The following is a 17,852-nucleotide window of genomic DNA, read 5'->3' as shown; positions in this document are numbered from 1 at the left end:
AAACTGTCCTCCGTATGATTTATCGTCATTAAAAGGCTTTCTTGCCAAGCTGGAAAAAAAGCTGAAGGATTTTTAACTAAAATTCAGTTATCTGTCCCCCTGCACCACCCCCCCACCCCCAAAAAATGTGCTTGGTCTATAAAACATGTTTTTTTTGTTTTACAATTTGTTCACAAATACTTTCACATACACAAGAAAAAAGCAGTTTTACATCCAGTTTGAATTTTTTTTTAAAAAGTACCTTACCTAAAAAGAAATGTTCATTTAGCCATAAAATTTACTGAATCAATTAACTGGTTCATCTGTCATAGAGGTAAAAAAAAACTAATTATATTTATATATATACAGGAAGTCCACTACATTTTTAAGAACCATAATAAAACGTATCCTTTGGAAGCGAATTGTCCGCTGTTGACAAATGCATTGTTGGAATTTATCTAACAAAATAAATATACCTGTATTGGCTCCGCAGTTCACAGTATTATCAGTTCTTACCGATCAATATCCGATATCTCTAAATATCATTTGCAGAAAGCAGCATTTATTTTTTCGATTCTTTTTTTTATGTGAAATGGCCATTCCCAATGACTCAAAAAAATTCGTACACATTAAAAAAATATTCTTAAGCTTTTTTTGTTTTTTTTTCCCATCATCCACCTGCAATACCTATTAACAAACACAAGGTGGCAGCGGTGAACAAACATACAGCTTCTTCTTGTGCTGGATCCTTTCTTTCGCAGGAAGTGTTACTCCGAGGCCACTTTCGCCAGGTTTGCCCTGACCCTTGCCTGGTCCACCGCGTCCAGCAGGTTTTTGGCATCAACGGCCAAAGCGTGCGAGGCCGTCAGCATCTGTTTCTTGCACTCCTCGCTCAGGGACGTCACGGCGTTTTGCTGGGCTAACCTCATCTTATTAATTAGCTCCGCCAAGTCTTTGCTTAGCAGCTTTTGTGTTCCTTCGATCTGTGATTTGATGGAAAAAAAACGCAGGAAAACATTAGTTATGGGGTACTGTTTCAGAAACATTACTTATAGCATGGGTGTTTGCCCAAACGTTTCTAGAAATAATTAAAAAAAATAAAAAAGTAATAAGCAAATAAAATTAAAAAATAAAATAAAAATAAATCAGGAAGTAAAGAAAGAAAAAAACAATAGGAACATATATACTGATTTTCAAGCAATTAAATTGATTGAAGTCCTGTAAAAATTGATTTTTTAAAAAAAATAAAAAAAAAATGTCATAATGCTAAATTGTTTCTTACCTCTGTGCGCGACGACAAAGGGAGAGATGCAAGAATCTCGTCAACACTTGCAATGAGCTTCTTCAGTGTTAGGCCAACATTCTATAGGAATAATGACATCATCAGACAGCAGCCAGTTTATTTTTATCCAACAGATATGAGTTCACAATTGCTTCCTGGTTTATACTGTTGGCCCGATTGGACATTTCTCCTATTACATATCACCATATCTGCCATTAGAGCCAAAAAAAGAACAAGAAAAGAAAAAGAACTGATAGAACTAGAACAACAAATAAACTTGAACATAAATCCAATTCAGGGATGAGTTCCCTCCTCCTGGGTTTCCCAGATGCCTCGCCGGGGGGGGGGGAGAGAATGCTTTTTTTATGTAAACATCACCAGATAGTTGCTTAATTCTCAGATTTTGAAATTCAAGTATAAAAAAAGAAACAAAAACCTTAAGTATTGATTAAAAATTCTACAATACGTTTAACCCACTTTAAATACTACGCTACGTCCATGGATCCCTCTCGCTTTCTTTTGTGAGCAGGCCTTGCTTCCATTCTCACCTTGACGACGTTGACGTATGCCTCGGGCGGCAGCTGGTAGATCTCATTTTTGAGATGAAGCACGGACTTCACCAGTTCCATCACGCTCTGGTAGACCTGGTCGTCTGTGCGGTCTAAATTAGCCGTAGGAGTCTGCTGCATGGCCTTCATAAGACAAAAAAAAGGGAACTTGTATAGAAGATTTTAGTTACTATGGCAACAGCCTATCAATGCTTGCTTTTATGTCACATGCCGATTATGCGTTCCCAACAAAAAATCTGAAGGAGCTTAAATGTTGCATAATTGAGGAGTTATTTCTGGCAAGGGAATCAAATTCCCAGCCTTCAAAAATGCAACAGCTGTGGACTACAATTCCCATCATACTTCTAGTAGGCACTGGAACGTCAACATAGGGCTCACCAGGACTAGCCAGTAGCACATAATACTTACATGGACCCCCACCTCCCCTAAAAACCTTAACCAATGGCACCAAATCACAGAGCAGAAGCAGAGGATGTGGTCAGATGACAAGGGTGACCAATGGGATCTGCCCAGCGAGACGACATTACCTACCTGCGCTCCCATTCTGGGGGGCTTTTGTGGGGCGACAGTGAATTCAGCTACAGAAAAAAAAACAACTGTCATTTATTTCTCCAAAACCCAACAAAGTCATCTGTATCTCCATAGCTGCGAACGCGAGAACGACCCAGAGAAGCTTCCTGAAGCCGCCCCCTCTTACCGTTGACCTTCATGGCCGATATGACGTAACACGGGGCACCGGGTAAAGCATGATATTTAGACCGTTCCAGCTAGACACAGAGCAGTTACAAGAGAGATCTCCAATATCCCCAACCGGCCAATTGAGTAAGCGCCGTGCCGGAGAAGCTGATGACCAAACAGGTCAATCTAACCCTGGCTTTGTGGCCACCGCCTCCTGGATCTGCCACCCTAGATCTAGTTAGCCTGGGGCCAGAATACGTAACTGAGAATACCATTCAAACTGCAATACGGGAGATGTCATGGTGCTGGTGGGGAATCCATGGCTTCTACCGATTACAAGTTTCCCTTAAAGAGAGAGCTGCCGGGTCAGCAGCTGTTGTAGAACTTCCCTCAAACCAAACAAGGACCTCAAAAGACAATAAGAGTGCCCGTGACTAGCTAACGATCACGGGACTTGCTGGAGGGCTTCATGTTGGCTCTTCATACCAGAAGCCAGAATTCTATGAAATGTGCCCCATCGCAATTCATGGTCATCTTGGCATCCAACGTTTCCTCTAATCACACTATTCCAGAATGTTCCCTTAACATCTTAGCTTAGGAGCTGAACGAAAAGCGGAACGGGGGAGCAGGACTGTCTCAAGAAGTTCAGAACTATTAGCAACTTGACTGTTCTAAGGGATATTCTTTAATTAACGCATTAATTGTGCGCCCCCCCCCGACTATGGGTGATGATCAGAAGCCGTGGTGGGTGTACAGCCTTGGGGAGAGGAGTGTAAACCCCATGGCCTATTATGTCTTATACATGTCCCGTTACTCACTGTATGCGACTTCTTTTTCAGGAAGAGGCTGCAAGAAAACAAAAAATGGTTATTTTATTGTGAACGTAAAAAAGTATATATAAAAAAAAAAACACCAAAAAATGGAATAATGGACACATGGTGGCTGCAAAAAATGACCAGTTTGGCTCATCTCTTTGAATTCCTTTTCTGGGTATATACTACCCTTTTTGTAGATTTTTCTCAGAAAAAAAATCAGGCCAATTACACAACTTTAACCCTTCAGGGGCATGTCCTGCGTAATGTTTGCCACATTGTGCCAGGCTTTTCACCCAAAATAATCTTTACCTTCCATATGCTATAAAAAATACGAGTCTTAACAGATATAACACTTTGACGATGGACCTTTTTGTGTTTTAGGGCATCTTAAGAAATATAAATATATGATATTATTATTATTTATTGTTTTATATAGCGCCATCATATTCCGCAGCGCTATACAATATATAAATATGTTTTATATCATTAAATATAGGATAATTCTTTTTTTTTTTTGTTAAGTGTATTCTACAAACTGCAGATATCGCTCTTGGAAATTCCGGGTCCGAATTCCGTAGGTTTTGTCTCGTTTTTGTTTACTCACCTCCGGAGGCGGTTGGTCTACAGTTTTCTGTTTAAGATCCTGTAGATTAAAACATTTTAAGTCAGATAATTTTCATTTATTAAATCCCTTTAGGATACAGAACAGTATTGGTTAACGGGCACGGGGCCATCACGGTCCAATTAGTGGTTTGATGGACCTCGCCGACCATAGGCAACATACTTTGGGCATTGGTTACGGAGACGCAAGCGGGTTCCATTAAAGAATTAAAGGTTATGAAGAGCTTCGGGACACAGAGGGTTAATTTATGTGGCTAAAAAAAAAAAGATGATTTGACCAGGAGAAACGTTTTCTGAACGCGTGGAACCGATCTCCCAGATCATGCCCACCCACCAAATGTATTGTTTTGGGTGACTAAAAAAATAGATCAGGGAGGAGCAGTGTTTGGATGCCAAAAGAGTTAAATGGATAACGGGGTAAATTGGGGAGGAAGTACTTGTCTCTACTGAGGCCCCTCAGGGATCGATATTGAGAGCCGGATGATACAAAGGGCTGCGACAGGGTAGACATTCTGGGGCGGAACAACTCAAACGCTGAATGACTTAAGTAAATTAGAAGAACGGTGGAGCGCGGCAGCTGCAGTTTAACGTCGATAAATGTAAAGTAACGCACTTGGGATTTACAATTCTAAAGGCCACATAATGGAGGAATAGCCAAGAAAATTAATTCCCTTATTTCAACCAGTTTAATCAATTTCAGATTACTCATTTTTTATAATGTTACCCTCGCGACAGCCTCTGATTTCATTTTTAAGTTTTTTTAAATGAAATGCAGGAATATTTTTACTGCTTTGCCACTTTATTTAATTTTTTTTTTACATTCGATTCCCTCGCATTTGACTTTATGTTAGTGTAGCCAGGAGCTCAGCAGAGTAACATCATGTGACCCCACGGCAGTAGCGCGGCACCATGTGGAAGGACGGGAAGAGCCACAGGCTTGAGAGGTAAGAGGATTTGTTTTGGACCCCGGGGGTCCTAATCTGACACTGTTTGGAAAGAAGAGAACAGATTGAGATTTAACGGGATTGTCTACGGCCCCTGACCGCCTCGTCAAATAACAACGCATATTATTTTAAGAGTACTTTAGTATGCATTCTTTAGAAGTTATGTTAAGGAGCAGCTGCAGCCTCAGAGCTGCAGCTCCCTGCCTCCTCCATGCTCTGAGGATTCTTGACGCCGATTGGCTTTTAATTTTCCTTTTAAAAACAGGCTAAGCGAACCTCCTGGAGCTCTTTCTGGAAGGCCGGCAGCGTTAATTCAAGCAGGGAACAGAAGGAGCCCGCATGGCAGATGAAGCAGCAGCTGTCGGAAGCTCTGCGGGGGACACGCCGTCGGGTTACAGCTTCAAGTTAAAGCTCATTCTGTCTTCTGTTAATGGACCCTGCGAGCTCCATAGAGCGGCAGACCCTTTAACTGCCAGAAGGCTCCACGGCACTGCAGGGGCTACAAGTACCTCCAGCACTTAAACAGTTAAAGGGAGCCGTCCATAATCCAGGACATGACATCATCACACGTTAACATTTTATGCCGGCCTTAACCGTGGCAACTGCCGCCGTAAATGTCAGGATACTGGGAGTTATACTGAGAGCGATTCTGGTGTATAGTCGCAAAAAAAAAGCTGTGCAATCACCGTAGCAACCCACGGATCTGTCCTTCTGACTGAACTCCATTAAATATATTCTGCCAAAATGAGCCTTCATACATGTTTTATGGGCACAAACGGTTAATATTCACCTATAATGAAGCTACATCCTGACACTGGAACGATATCGCTGGATCTCTGCATTAAAGATTTCACCTTTGCGTCAGCGGGGAGCTCTCCTCACAGAGGTCGCTAATTCTTTATTCCGCATTAAATTAACGTACGGTGTTTAATCTGACCCAATTACACTTTACTCTCTGCATATCCGAATCTCGAAACCTGGCACGAAATCTAAGGTGGGAAACGAGTCCCGTCTGGGAAACAGAAATTTCCAGCGTTCAGTCAACTAATGAATCCGGGTAAAGACGCCATTAAACCCACAACAGCTTTGCAAGCATGACAGGGGCAACATAACAGGCTTCCACTTTACACACACACTCACGCTAACACACACGTACTGGTGCTAACACATACACACTCATGCTAACGCACTCGCGCTAACACACACACACACACACACTTGTGATAACACACACGCCCTTGTGCTAATGTACGCACATACATACTCACTTCCTGATCTTTTCGCCCTCTCGCTCCCCTCAATCCTTGAAGTCATACAATCTCCTTTTTTCAACATTTTTGAGCAGTCTGGGAGGCAAATCCCCCCCCCACCAACCAGGCCAGCCCACCCCTGATGATATTTAAGAATATTAACACATTGTGGTGCCGTTATTATTCATAGGAACTGATGGATTGCTGATAAAACCCGTAATTCCCTTTTCTATATTAACCCCTGAAAACTCTCCAGATTTTACCAACAAAAAATATCCCCATTACATCATCGGGGGTTCCTTTCACTTTCTTGGGTAGGTTTCAAGAAAAACTACCCTTTTCAACAGTTATTTTTCATTTATTGTTTTACATTTTATTTTATCTACATTTAAAACGAATCTAAATGAGGGATTACATGGGGACGGCTCTAGGGTCAGCCCTACATAATCCACGTTTGCCGAGATGCGCGCTGACATCATCGCTGGACGCCAACTGGATACTCACGGGAAACGAGATCTTTCTGGGAAATTTGACCGGAAATATTAGTTATTTATGAAGTTTAATCGTTTCTAACTGGTTTGTGTTTTTGAAGCTTAGGCTCCTCATAATCGATCCCTCTTTCAATGGTCCATGTGGAGAGAGGAGGCCCATTGGGTCATCACCATGCCTGGCCCTTGACCTTCACCCTCACCTTAAGGTTGTTCACCAGAGTCCGTTCCTCCTGCTTTAACCACCTGTTGTCCTCCACCATCTGCTGCTGCTGACGGTTTAGGACCTGCATCATTTTGGCCCGCTCCTTCTCCCAGATCTTCTGGGCTTCTTCTTTGCTGTTGGGCTTCAGAAAGTCCTCTTCCTTGAGGAGAAACGCCGGAACGAGACAGAGAGAGAAATGAATGGAGGCCAACCAGTTCGGCCCGAAATCAAGCGCTAAATAAAAAGTGATCTTAACCAAGAAGAAAGTAGGAACCACAACGAGTAAAGAACGAGTTGGCGAACGTGGCCACTGCAAGCATGCAAGCCTTACCCTCATACTGCGGCGTTTGAAGACGGTATGGCGCAGGAGCGGAGGACTCCGCGTGGAGTCTATTGGAGACTGGTACTCAGTGGGGCTACAGAGAGTGGGGGAGCTGGCACACAGGCTCTCGGGCACCTGGGCATCGGAAAAAGGGGCAAAAGCGTCGGCACAAAAAACAGAAGGTTAGCAGCACGGACATCAAGCGGTGAAAAGATCACACATAACAACAAACAGACACAAAGGCGCCGCCGGCAGCAGAGGGTAACTGATGTCGGCGGTACGGACATAGAGACGGGGGGCGCAGGGCAAAAATGGCTGCCGATGGCGCTGCGAGGGAGAGTAGGCAGACAGAGAGAGGAAGCGCCTTAACGTCACTGGAACAGGGATACTATATAACCATACCTGGCAGATTCCATGGCAGATCGGCCCCATTCGGCCCCCGTCTGGTCGCCCGTTTCTCCTGCTGTAACGACTCAGACCTTAATCAGTCGTTGGTCTCGTCTTAGATTCAGGAGCCGTATGTCTATCCCATGCATGTTTAAATCCCCTCGCTGTATTACCCTCTACTGCTTCTGCTGGGAGGCTGTTCCACTTATCTACCACCCTCTCAGTAAATTAAAATGTCCTAACATTCCATCTCAGCCTCTGAGCCTCTAGTGTTTCCTCTAGATTCTGGTCTCTTTTCTCCTCCTTTGAAATAAACTCCCCTCATGTACTTTGTTAAATCTCTTTATGTATTTAAATGCTTCTATTCATAAAAAATAAATACCAAGGTATTTTTTTAAAATATTCGAAATATTTGTGTTTTATTTACAGATTTTTGCGTATAATTTGCTCTCTTAAATAATTTTTATTACTTGGGATTCTGTGAGATCTCATTGTTCGCTCCAGAGACCCCCTCCCCATCGTTACAGACAGCGGCGATCCAAATCCTAACAAATGGCGATGAGCGGCATTAAATGACCTTGTAAGAATTCAAAGAACAGACTCATCAAAAATTCTCTTAATGACCCAAAATTACATATTTCATTTATCTCCCTGTCATGGTAAGATAAAGCTTTTTCCTTCTTTCTCGAAAAATGTCTTTTGCCCAAAAAGTGTTATCACAGCACAGCACACAGCCTCACGGGGCCGGCGGGAAATGAATGTTTTTCAAATTGCGGCGTAATATTTCCGTTTATTTAATATTGTGACATTACAGTTTCAACGCGTTCCGCGGCTGGTGTTTAATCTTTAGAACAGGAGGTCATTATCTAAAACTAGAGGGTCAGAGGCTTAGATGGAGTGTGAAGAATCTTTACTTTACAGAGAGGGTGGCAGATAAGTAAAACTGCCTCCCAGCAGAAGTGGTAGAGGGTGATACAGTGAGGGTATTAAACATGCATGGGATAAACATACGGCTCCTGAATCTAAGACGAGACCAACGACTGATTAAAGATTGAGTCTTTACAGCAGGAGAAACGGGCGACTAGACGGGTGCCGAATGGGGCCGATCTGGCATGAAATTCTATGTATCTAAGTGGGACAGCAGCCTTAACACATCTTGCAGGCACGGGTTGCTAACGGCAGTCAGACAGGACAGATGACGTAGTAAAATACCACCTGCATTGGTTCATAAGGGCAAATTAGCCGTTGGGTAATTGGTGGGATTATGGGGGTAATTAATTATTATGGGGGTAATTAATTATTATGGGGGTAATAAGGCTGCCGGATCTCACAATAGAGGCAGATTTGACGCATGTCATTCCAGGCCACGGCACAGGGCTGGCTGGGAATACTGGGATTTATAGGCCGGGTGTAACGTTTTTCTAATCCATGGCCTTTAATTTAAAAAAAAACAAAAAATCTTTATTAAAGTTTAAATTGATGTAACAATTCGATCAATTGCGCCAAATCGGGCAGAATCTTGGGAGTTATTCCTCCTCCTCTTGGCTTTTGGGAAAGAGACGGCGGTACCCATCCCGGGGCACCATGTACAAATTAAACGAGTTGGAAAACCCGTCTTTCTTACCTGAAACTGCAACTTCGGAGCCAGCAAATTTCCCGGGGCCGAAGCCTTGTATTTCGGACGGCTCGGCTGGAGAGTAGGAAAAGTTATATATATTAATACAGTCTTTGGTTAAAGGAAGCTCAGAGGTCTCTTCTTCAGACTTACTAAACACTAAATAAAGTAATCATCACGGTTTAAAACATTTTTGTCGCTTCCTAGTAAATGAAACTGGAACGTTTCTAGTTCAAAATGGCCGCCTTCACGTCCAGATTGCTAAGCAGCTGAATAAGCCCCCCGGCCGAGCGCCGCTCACCTTCGGGGGAGGTTCTTGCATTTGGGGAGGTTCAATGATTTTCGGAGGCCGCTGTCTGTTATTCCTCTCTTTCTCTTTTGCGATTTCTTTTTCTGTCTGATAAATATCACTAGAAAATAAAATAAAAACAATAAAAAAACAGATTTAAAAAAAAATAAACAAAAAAATAAAAAAAAAACTTATCTTATTTAACTAACTGATCCCAAAAATGTTAATAATTATACTAATACTAAAGAATTTCAACGAAGAAAAGTTAAATTACAATTATTGTGTTTTTTGGAATATAGAACTCACGGCTGCTGGATACATCAGGGTTAAACTCGCACAGAAATTATTAAATTATATTATCCTATTAATTCTATTAATTATTAATTAATATAATCTGAAAATTACATTAAAAAATATCTTTATTTCTTTAGCCTCCATCCCAAAAAAACGTTTCTAAACCTCTGCCTACAAAAATAAAAAGGAATCATTATTTATTATTAATATTATTATTAATGATAATATATTATATTTATATAATATATATTATATTTATATAAAATTTAATTATTTTTTCTTGTGTCTTAAAAGAAGGCTCTCGAATCTAAAATTAGATAAAATCAGAAGCGGCAGATGGGCTTTTTATTGTCGGATAATCACGGTGAGAAGGTATAGATTTGGCGACGTGAACTATGTTTTGGCTCCCAGGAGAGCTCTGAGCGCATGCATTACGCCCATCAATCACGGTGTCGCCGGAAAAAATCATCGAGTCCTTAGAAGCCCCGAGACATCAAGTGGAGACAAAACTTCATTTTTATTCCCGCTCAATAAATATTATAACCTATTGCAGAAAATTCAATTTTTGGGTGTTTTTTCTCCACTTTTAAAGATAAATAATCAGATTAAATGTAAGATTTTATACGGCAAATCAATTCATTTATGAAGTTCTATGAAAACGGAATTTAACGGGTATTTAGAGGATTTCAGGAACGACGCTGCGTGTTTTACTAGAAGAGATGCTTCGAAACGCTTCTTAAAGACGGAGTACGCCCACATACATGAACTGTTATAAAATAGAAAATGATTTTATAATACAACAAAATTATAATAAAAAATTAGAATATTGAAGCATTAAAACTTTATTACACATAAAGGGGGTGCGATGATCTGCTGGTTTATATTACAGCCCCTTTACACTCCCCCATAATGGGCCGGTCAGAGAGGTGGATATCGTCTCCCCAACCTGCACCTGCTATGCCTCCTGCCATCTAGTGGCACCCAAATGCAATGCACCCCATGGTCCTGCTTCAATACACCCAAAAAGTAACCCTGTTTTATCTGTCCCATCTCTGGCTGCCCCTCTCTCCCCCTCTGATGCCCCTCTCTCCCCCTCTGATGCCCCTCTCTCCTCCCCTGTTGCCCCTCTCTCCCCCTCTGATGCCCCTCTCTCCTCCCCTGTTGCCCCTCTCTCCTCCCCTGATGCCCCTCTCTCCTCCCCTGATGCACCTCTCTCCTCCCCTGATGCCCCTCTCTCCTCCCCTGATGCCCCTCTTTTCTAGAGTCTAGAATGTTTGCTGGGTATGAGGGTATCGCAGGGTTCTACAGCAGGAATTTTTTTTATTATTAAACAATTATTTAAAATACATTTTTTAACCTTTTTGCATGTTGAATGCGTATCGGGGCCCGTTTTGCATGGATTCCAGTGCACTTTACTGCATGCAAATTCACGCACATTCATTGGTTAGTGGAATTTCTCATTTAGCTCCTCCCTAGTTGTCTCTCCTGAAATCAGAAAGCGTACCCTAGTATGCCTCTTGCACATGCGCAATAGAGCTCCCATTCTGGTCAATGGGGGGTGACATTCCATTGAAATCAGTGAGAGATGTAGCGCCCAACGACATGTACACTCATGTGATGCTTGTATAAATGCGATTGGCTGCTGCTTCAGTGATTTCAGTGAGAGTGGTACTGAGCATGTGCAGGAAGTGTACTGACGAATGCTTCCTGTTTTCGGTAGAGGCAGCTGGGGGTGGAGTTAAACGAGACAGAAGTCTCATTTCCTAACTCCAATAACTTAAGAATGCCTGCCCCGATTTGCATGCCGTAAAATGCGTTGGAGTCCATGAAAAAAAATGGACTCCAACGCGCATTAAAAAATAGGGGCTGTGTTCTGGTTCAAATTACTGTAAACATTCTGTAACATTCATATTAAAACAATGCATTTTCAAAGTTAATATTTTCACATAAAAAAAAAAAATGATCCCAATTGAATGAACCATAATGCAGCTAAATTTGCATGGAGCTCTACCTCAAACTACAGACGAGCTCGGTGAATTTTGGCCTCTCGGTGGGGTCGTAAGTCCAGCAGCGGGTCATGAAAGTGTACAGGGTCGGGGGACATATTTCCGGCTTTGGAAGGCGATCTCCTTTTTCTATGACGCTGATCACGTCTTTATTCTCCAACCAAAAAAATGGCTGCTTCCCAAAGGAAACGATCTCCCACATACAAACCCCTAGAACAGCATATGGAAGAAAAAAGGTTATAGAACAGCAGGAAGAATACCCTTATTTAATGAGGTCACCACGAAGACGGACTGATATAATGACATCATCGGTGAGTTCTACTCAGCCAATCAATAAAGCGTAATGCAATCCGTTATATAATTACAGAGTCAGTGGGTAAAAATAACATTAAAGATGATAATTTACAGAAGTGACAATAAGATTGACACATGTTAAGACATACTGGTACAGAAGGAGAAGAGGGTCCTGCTCCCATGAGCTTACAATCTATTAGATGGTTTACAGCCTACAATATCATTAAAAACCCCGCTTATGGGCTCATTTTCATTTTTCGCAGTTGCTCCTGAGGAAGTGATCCCTGAAAGATGCCGCTCCCTCTCTTTCTCCGTGAATCTGTCTGCATTAATCTGGCCTCTTGGAGCACTACCGCAAAAAGGGCGGAGCCACAGAGACAGCCACTCCCCCATATCTTCCGCCCTTTTGTGGAAGCGCTCCAGGACGCCCAGTTTACGGAGCGAAGAAAGAAGGCAGAAGAACAAGAAGAGGCAAGAGAAGAAGAGCCACTGCAGGAAAGGATACAGGGACATGGAAGTGGTGAGGAGACATTAACCCCTTAAGGACAATGGGCGGTCCCAAAACCCATTGAAAACAATGCATTTTGAGCCCGTACATGTTCCATGTTCACAAAACTAATATCTACCTATACAGAAACTACTTTTGAAAAGTTTGGGGTCACTCAGCTGTTTTCATGGAAAACAAGGCAATTACAAAAAGGGTTTCTGACCATCAATTATCCTTTTATACTTAAACTTGGATCAGCGAACACAACGTGCCATTGGAACACAGGAGTGATGGGAGTGATAAAGGGCCATTGGAGCACAGGAGTGATGGGAGTGATAAAGGGCCATTGGAACACAGGAGTGATGGGAGTGATAAAGGGCCATTGGAACACAGGAGTGATGAGAGTGATTAAGGGCCATTGGAACAGAGGAGTGATGGGAGTGATAAAGGGCCATTGGAACACAGGAGTGATGGGAGTGATAATTAAAGGGCCATTGGAACACAGGAGTGATGGGAGTGATAAAGGGCCATTGGAACAGAGGAGTGATGGGAGTGATAAAGGGCCATTGGAACACAGGAGTGATGGGAGTGATAAAGGGCCATTGGAAAAGAAGAGTGATGGGAGTGATAAAGGGCCGTTCGAACACAGGAGTGATGGGAGTGATAAAGGGCCATTGGGACACAGGAGTGATGGGAGTGATAAAGGGCCTCTGTATGCCTATGAAGAGATTCCATTAAAAATCAGCCGTTTCCAGCTACAATAATTATTTACAGCATTAACTACATCCATAAACTATAGAAAAAAAATATTGGCCCATCTAATCTGCCCTTTTTGAATCTAGAATCACGCTGACATAATAATGGATTCTTACCAAACATCCAGACGTCGCTGGCTGACGTGAAACGTCGGAAGTTGATTGACTCCGGGGCCATCCACTTGATTGGGAGCCGAGTCACTGAAGCTGCAAGAAGAGACTGCCGTGTTTATCCTCATCACATCATCATCATCACATCATCATCATCACATCATCATCATCACATCATCATCACATCATCATCACATCATCATCATCATCACATCATCATCACATCATCATCATCACATCATCATCACATCATCATATTCAGTGCAAAGAGGGAGGACCAACGTTTTTTTAGGTTGCAAAATTGAGCATTTCTTCCGTGTGAAAATGTAATTTTTTTTTGTTTTGTTAAATACTTCAAGTTCTGTATTACATGAAACATGGATCTTAATGATCAGATGGCTGACGGGTCATTAGCATCAAAGACATTCAAAATACCAGAATTATTTAAATAAAAAACATCTAAATGTTTTATTTATAGAATTACAATAAAGTACGAATCATACTCTGTATTTGGTAGAATAATAAAGGGAATGTATCCCTAATAAAAGAAAACGTCACAAGAAAAAAACCTTGCTTTGCCTGAAATATAATTAAATAATTTATCCCTTTACTATAATTTTTATTATTTAATATTATCACTTTTCATTATTTATTTATTTTTTAGTATCCATTAAACGATGGATTAAGGGGGGAAAAAATGCTTTTGAAAATATTATTTTCCGTTAGGGGGTTTTCATGGAGCATTTGCGGGGGAAAATAAGAAAAAATAGCAATAACCTCATAATAATAATAATTACATGAAAAATGTTATTTCTTTAGAAATTTCATCTGCTTCCTAAAATAAAATTGTTCACTAAATTCAAAAAATATATATTTTTTTCCCTGTGTCTTTAAAGAATCTCTACCAAAAACCATCGTTGGTTCGCCGGGGATGAGAAAGGCTTCAGCCGCTCCTCTTTTCTTTATTCGTTTCATCTTACGTGTTCTAGAACACAGCGGAACACGCGTGAATTCCAAACCCATGGCATTAGAGTTTACAATACCCACCTTTGTAATACTCTTCCTCTTCCAAGTACCTGGAGAGCCCAAAGTCCCCCAACTTCACGCATTCAGGTGCTGCAACCAAAATATTTCTCACCGCGATGTCCCTGGAACGAGAGAGGGAAGCGGTGGGTCGCACCCAGTTGGGTCATCGAGAACCCAAGAGCAAAGCCCTTACGTACCCACCAACGAGCCCTGAGGGCATTCCCCCCTTCGACCAGGTGTATCCCCCCCTACCGCCAGCCTGCCCCATGTGGCTCCCCCTACCTGTGAACACAATTAATACCCTCCAGGTAGGCCAATGCTTTACAGATCTGCAGCGAGTAGAGGATCAGGGTCAGGACCTGGATGGTGCTCTTATTCTGTTCCAAGTATTGGCCGAGCTGCAGAGAGATCCGTTAAAAATACATTCATTTATTTCTGTGAAAAGGGGGTGGAATAATATTAAATCCAGGGATACCAACTTCTTTGGCTAGATTGAACTACAAGTCCCAGAATCCTTTGGCTTCAGAGCATAGTCTTTTGTAACTGGACAACACCGAGATACCAGTGGATGATGGGATTTATAGATATAGACCGGGATACATTTTTTGTCCAAAAAATAAAATTATTTCACTTGCAGGTTTAATCACATGCTATGGCAACAACCTATCAGTGCTGCTTGTTTGTGTCACGTGACAGCGTTAAAGAAGTATTTCTGGGAGGCGCTTGTGTTTGTGTTACCTCTCCGTACGCGTAGAGCTCCATCACGATCCAAATGGGGTCCTCTTCGATGATTCCGATAAGCTTGACGATGTGCGGATGGTCCAGGTTCCTCATTAGGTCTACGGACAGGAAGATACGAGATACATAAATAGAAGACAGGAGAGAACCAATTGGCCCCTCTAGGCTTCACTTGTTGAATCGCTTTTTCTTATTAATTCTTATATGAAGCTTTAAGCTTTCCAGAGCTCCCGGGGTTTAAGGTTTGGGTGAACCCTTCTTCTGCAATGGACTTAGGCCAAGGTGGGGGAGGGGCAGAGAATCATACTAAATGTATAGGGCATTATACAGAATCCCTGTATGCATTGTATGTAACAAAAAATGGGAAATACAAGGTAACACTCAGCTATTATTTTTCTTATTCGTTGATATAGCGCCATCATATTCCGCAGCGCTGTGCAATGGGTAAATACATTAAGGTGCTTTGAAGGCTGGAGGGTACCTTTTACGTATCTATTGCCGCCGATATATTTTCCAGGCAATATAATCTAGGAACTTTATTTTCTATGAATTCTGAGAATTCCAAAATTAGCATTTAATTAGTGTCCTTTTTTTATAAAAATAATTTGAAAAAAAATTACGGCGAGAAGCAGATCTGCTTCCGCGAATAAATTAATCACAGGTGCCGACGGTATTAGGTGCCGACGGCATGGAGTGCTGCTTGGATTACAGAGGAGCATGGAGAGTAAAGCAGAAAATAATATCTGCCCCATTAATACCCCGCAACGCATACTGATACTAAAAATACCCCCTTTTAGGAGGAAAAAAAAGAAATGAATCACATTTTTTGCAAACTCAATTTCGAGAGTCTCTTAGTTAGACATGACTGCTTGAAAAAGTAGGAAAAAGGCAGGAATTTGTCAATAAAAGTACTATTATTATTAATTCATAGACTACATGTTGATCATATACAGTATATATATATATAATAGGAACTACATGCCACTTACACGCTTCACTCATGAACTTTTCTTTGACATCCGGAGCACAATCCTTCTTACACGTCTTCACGGCAACGTTGACTCTTACTCCTTTCTACAATAAAATGAGTAACAAGAATGGAAATAAAATTCCTCCAGTAAATATGTCTCCCGGAAACGCGAAAAAGAACCTCAAGGACCCGAAAAATAATATATATTTCCTGAGCGCGGACTGGACAAAAAGGGCAGGTTGGCCAATAGGAGGGGCGTTCGTCTACTGTGATAAAGGAAGGGGGTCGTTTATGGAGAAATTAGGATACTGGCTTAGAAAAAATAAATTCTCCAGAGGAGTAGGAGAAATAAACATAGAGCTCACGGTCAAGGTCAAGAAGTTGGTTTATGGTAGTTTATGATACCTTTTAGTGGCCAACATATGTCTAGAATAAGAAGAAGACCCTCGAGATACCTGAAGATACCTTAAAGGTCTTGAAACCTTAAAAACAGAATGTTGGCCACGGAAGTGTCCATGGTTTTTGAAATAAGCACCTGGACACGTTGTCCAATAAAAAAATTTTTGTTGCCCCAAAGATTGCATCCATCTGAAACCAGGAATAAAAGCATCTAGGAGGGCTTTCTTCCGATGGGCAATAAGTCACAAGTAATTTCAGACCACCCGGTCTTGTTACCGACATAAACATTTGTCGATAAGTTCCACGCCGCCTTGTTCTTCTGACCTGGTTCTTGTAGACTCCATCGTAGACCTCTCCAAAGAAGCCTTCTCCAAGAATCCTGCCGAGGAGAACATCATCCCGGCTGATCGCGTACCGGGTAACTACAACGGAAATCAGATGAAAACGTCCACTTAACCAACGTCTTGGATGTATGGAATCCCACCACCACCATCACCACAACCACAACCACCACCACCCTTCAAAGCCTCCGTATCGTCGGGAAATCATTTTCAGACCAATGGTTATTTTCTGGGTGGCAAAGATTTTATGAATTGCCTGCTCCATTTATAACATATCATTATTTCTAATATATCATTATTTGTAATAAATCATTTTTCTGGTGGAATTCTTTTGCTAAATATTTTCACACCAACATATTTTGGATTAAATGGTGGATTTGGCCAACTAATTCATTTATTTGGGTAACAGAGCAGGTTTGGGATGGTTTTATTGGTTTAAACTCAGTCTCTAAACACAATAATTACCCCAGTATATTAACCCTTAACGAGACACTGGTTAATATGGGGCTTTTTATCTATATTCTGTAGTTTTTTACCTGCAGTTCTCGAATCAGAATCCTCTGGTATTTCAGCATAAACTTCAGAATCTAAAAGAACATCAAATAAAAAAAATAAAAATAAACATTTTATCATGAAGGGGGGGTGGGATTGGAGGAAAATTCGCGCAGGAATTCTACATATAGTAGCGGTCTAGTAGTTATAGCACCTATGGCTTTAAGTAACTGGTGGCCCTAGGAACCAGACCTTGAGACCTAGAAGCATCTCGGAGAAGTAGCCAATCACATTGATTCTAATGCGGCATTGGCATTCTAAATGAAGTCACCTGTATTCAAGCAGGGATTTCAGCAGAGAAGAGCATCGATGCTCGGATATCATTGAATCTAAGTACAATATGGAGGCGTTGGCTCTAGACTGTTTCTGCCCCTTCACCCTCTGATTGGGGTAAAAACTCTAATGTTTGGGGCAAAATCTATCAGCCCCCAGATA

General features: G+C 41.6%; 1 protein-coding gene across 1 annotated transcript in view; it reads right to left on the bottom strand.

The window, feature by feature from the left end:
- Positions 1-135: 135 nt before the first annotated feature.
- Positions 136-17,852, bottom strand: part of PTK2B (protein tyrosine kinase 2 beta) — a 37,902-nt gene continuing 20,185 nt past the window's right edge. The window contains exons 13-30 of the mRNA XM_053460737.1: positions 17,402-17,452; positions 16,849-16,946; positions 16,145-16,229; positions 15,156-15,256; positions 14,700-14,815; positions 14,439-14,539; positions 13,398-13,487; positions 11,750-11,954; positions 9,457-9,565; positions 9,165-9,230; positions 7,163-7,288; positions 6,830-6,991; positions 3,928-3,966; positions 3,327-3,354; positions 2,362-2,408; positions 1,810-1,953; positions 1,262-1,342; positions 136-962 (exon numbers count right to left, since the gene is read on the bottom strand). Coding sequence (XP_053316712.1) covers positions 747-962; positions 1,262-1,342; positions 1,810-1,953; positions 2,362-2,408; positions 3,327-3,354; positions 3,928-3,966; positions 6,830-6,991; positions 7,163-7,288; positions 9,165-9,230; positions 9,457-9,565; positions 11,750-11,954; positions 13,398-13,487; positions 14,439-14,539; positions 14,700-14,815; positions 15,156-15,256; positions 16,145-16,229; positions 16,849-16,946; positions 17,402-17,452 — 1,865 coding nt within the window. The 3' untranslated portion in view covers positions 136-746. The remainder of the gene's footprint in view (positions 963-1,261; positions 1,343-1,809; positions 1,954-2,361; positions 2,409-3,326; positions 3,355-3,927; positions 3,967-6,829; positions 6,992-7,162; positions 7,289-9,164; positions 9,231-9,456; positions 9,566-11,749; positions 11,955-13,397; positions 13,488-14,438; positions 14,540-14,699; positions 14,816-15,155; positions 15,257-16,144; positions 16,230-16,848; positions 16,947-17,401; positions 17,453-17,852) is intronic.

The sequence above is a fragment of the Spea bombifrons genome, chromosome 3, assembly GCF_027358695.1.
Source record: "Spea bombifrons isolate aSpeBom1 chromosome 3, aSpeBom1.2.pri, whole genome shotgun sequence".
In the NCBI taxonomy this organism is placed as follows: domain Eukaryota; kingdom Metazoa; phylum Chordata; class Amphibia; order Anura; family Pelobatidae; genus Spea; species Spea bombifrons.
The sequence above is the reverse complement of the archived record's forward strand: the minus strand, read 5'-3'. Positions and strand labels throughout refer to the sequence as shown.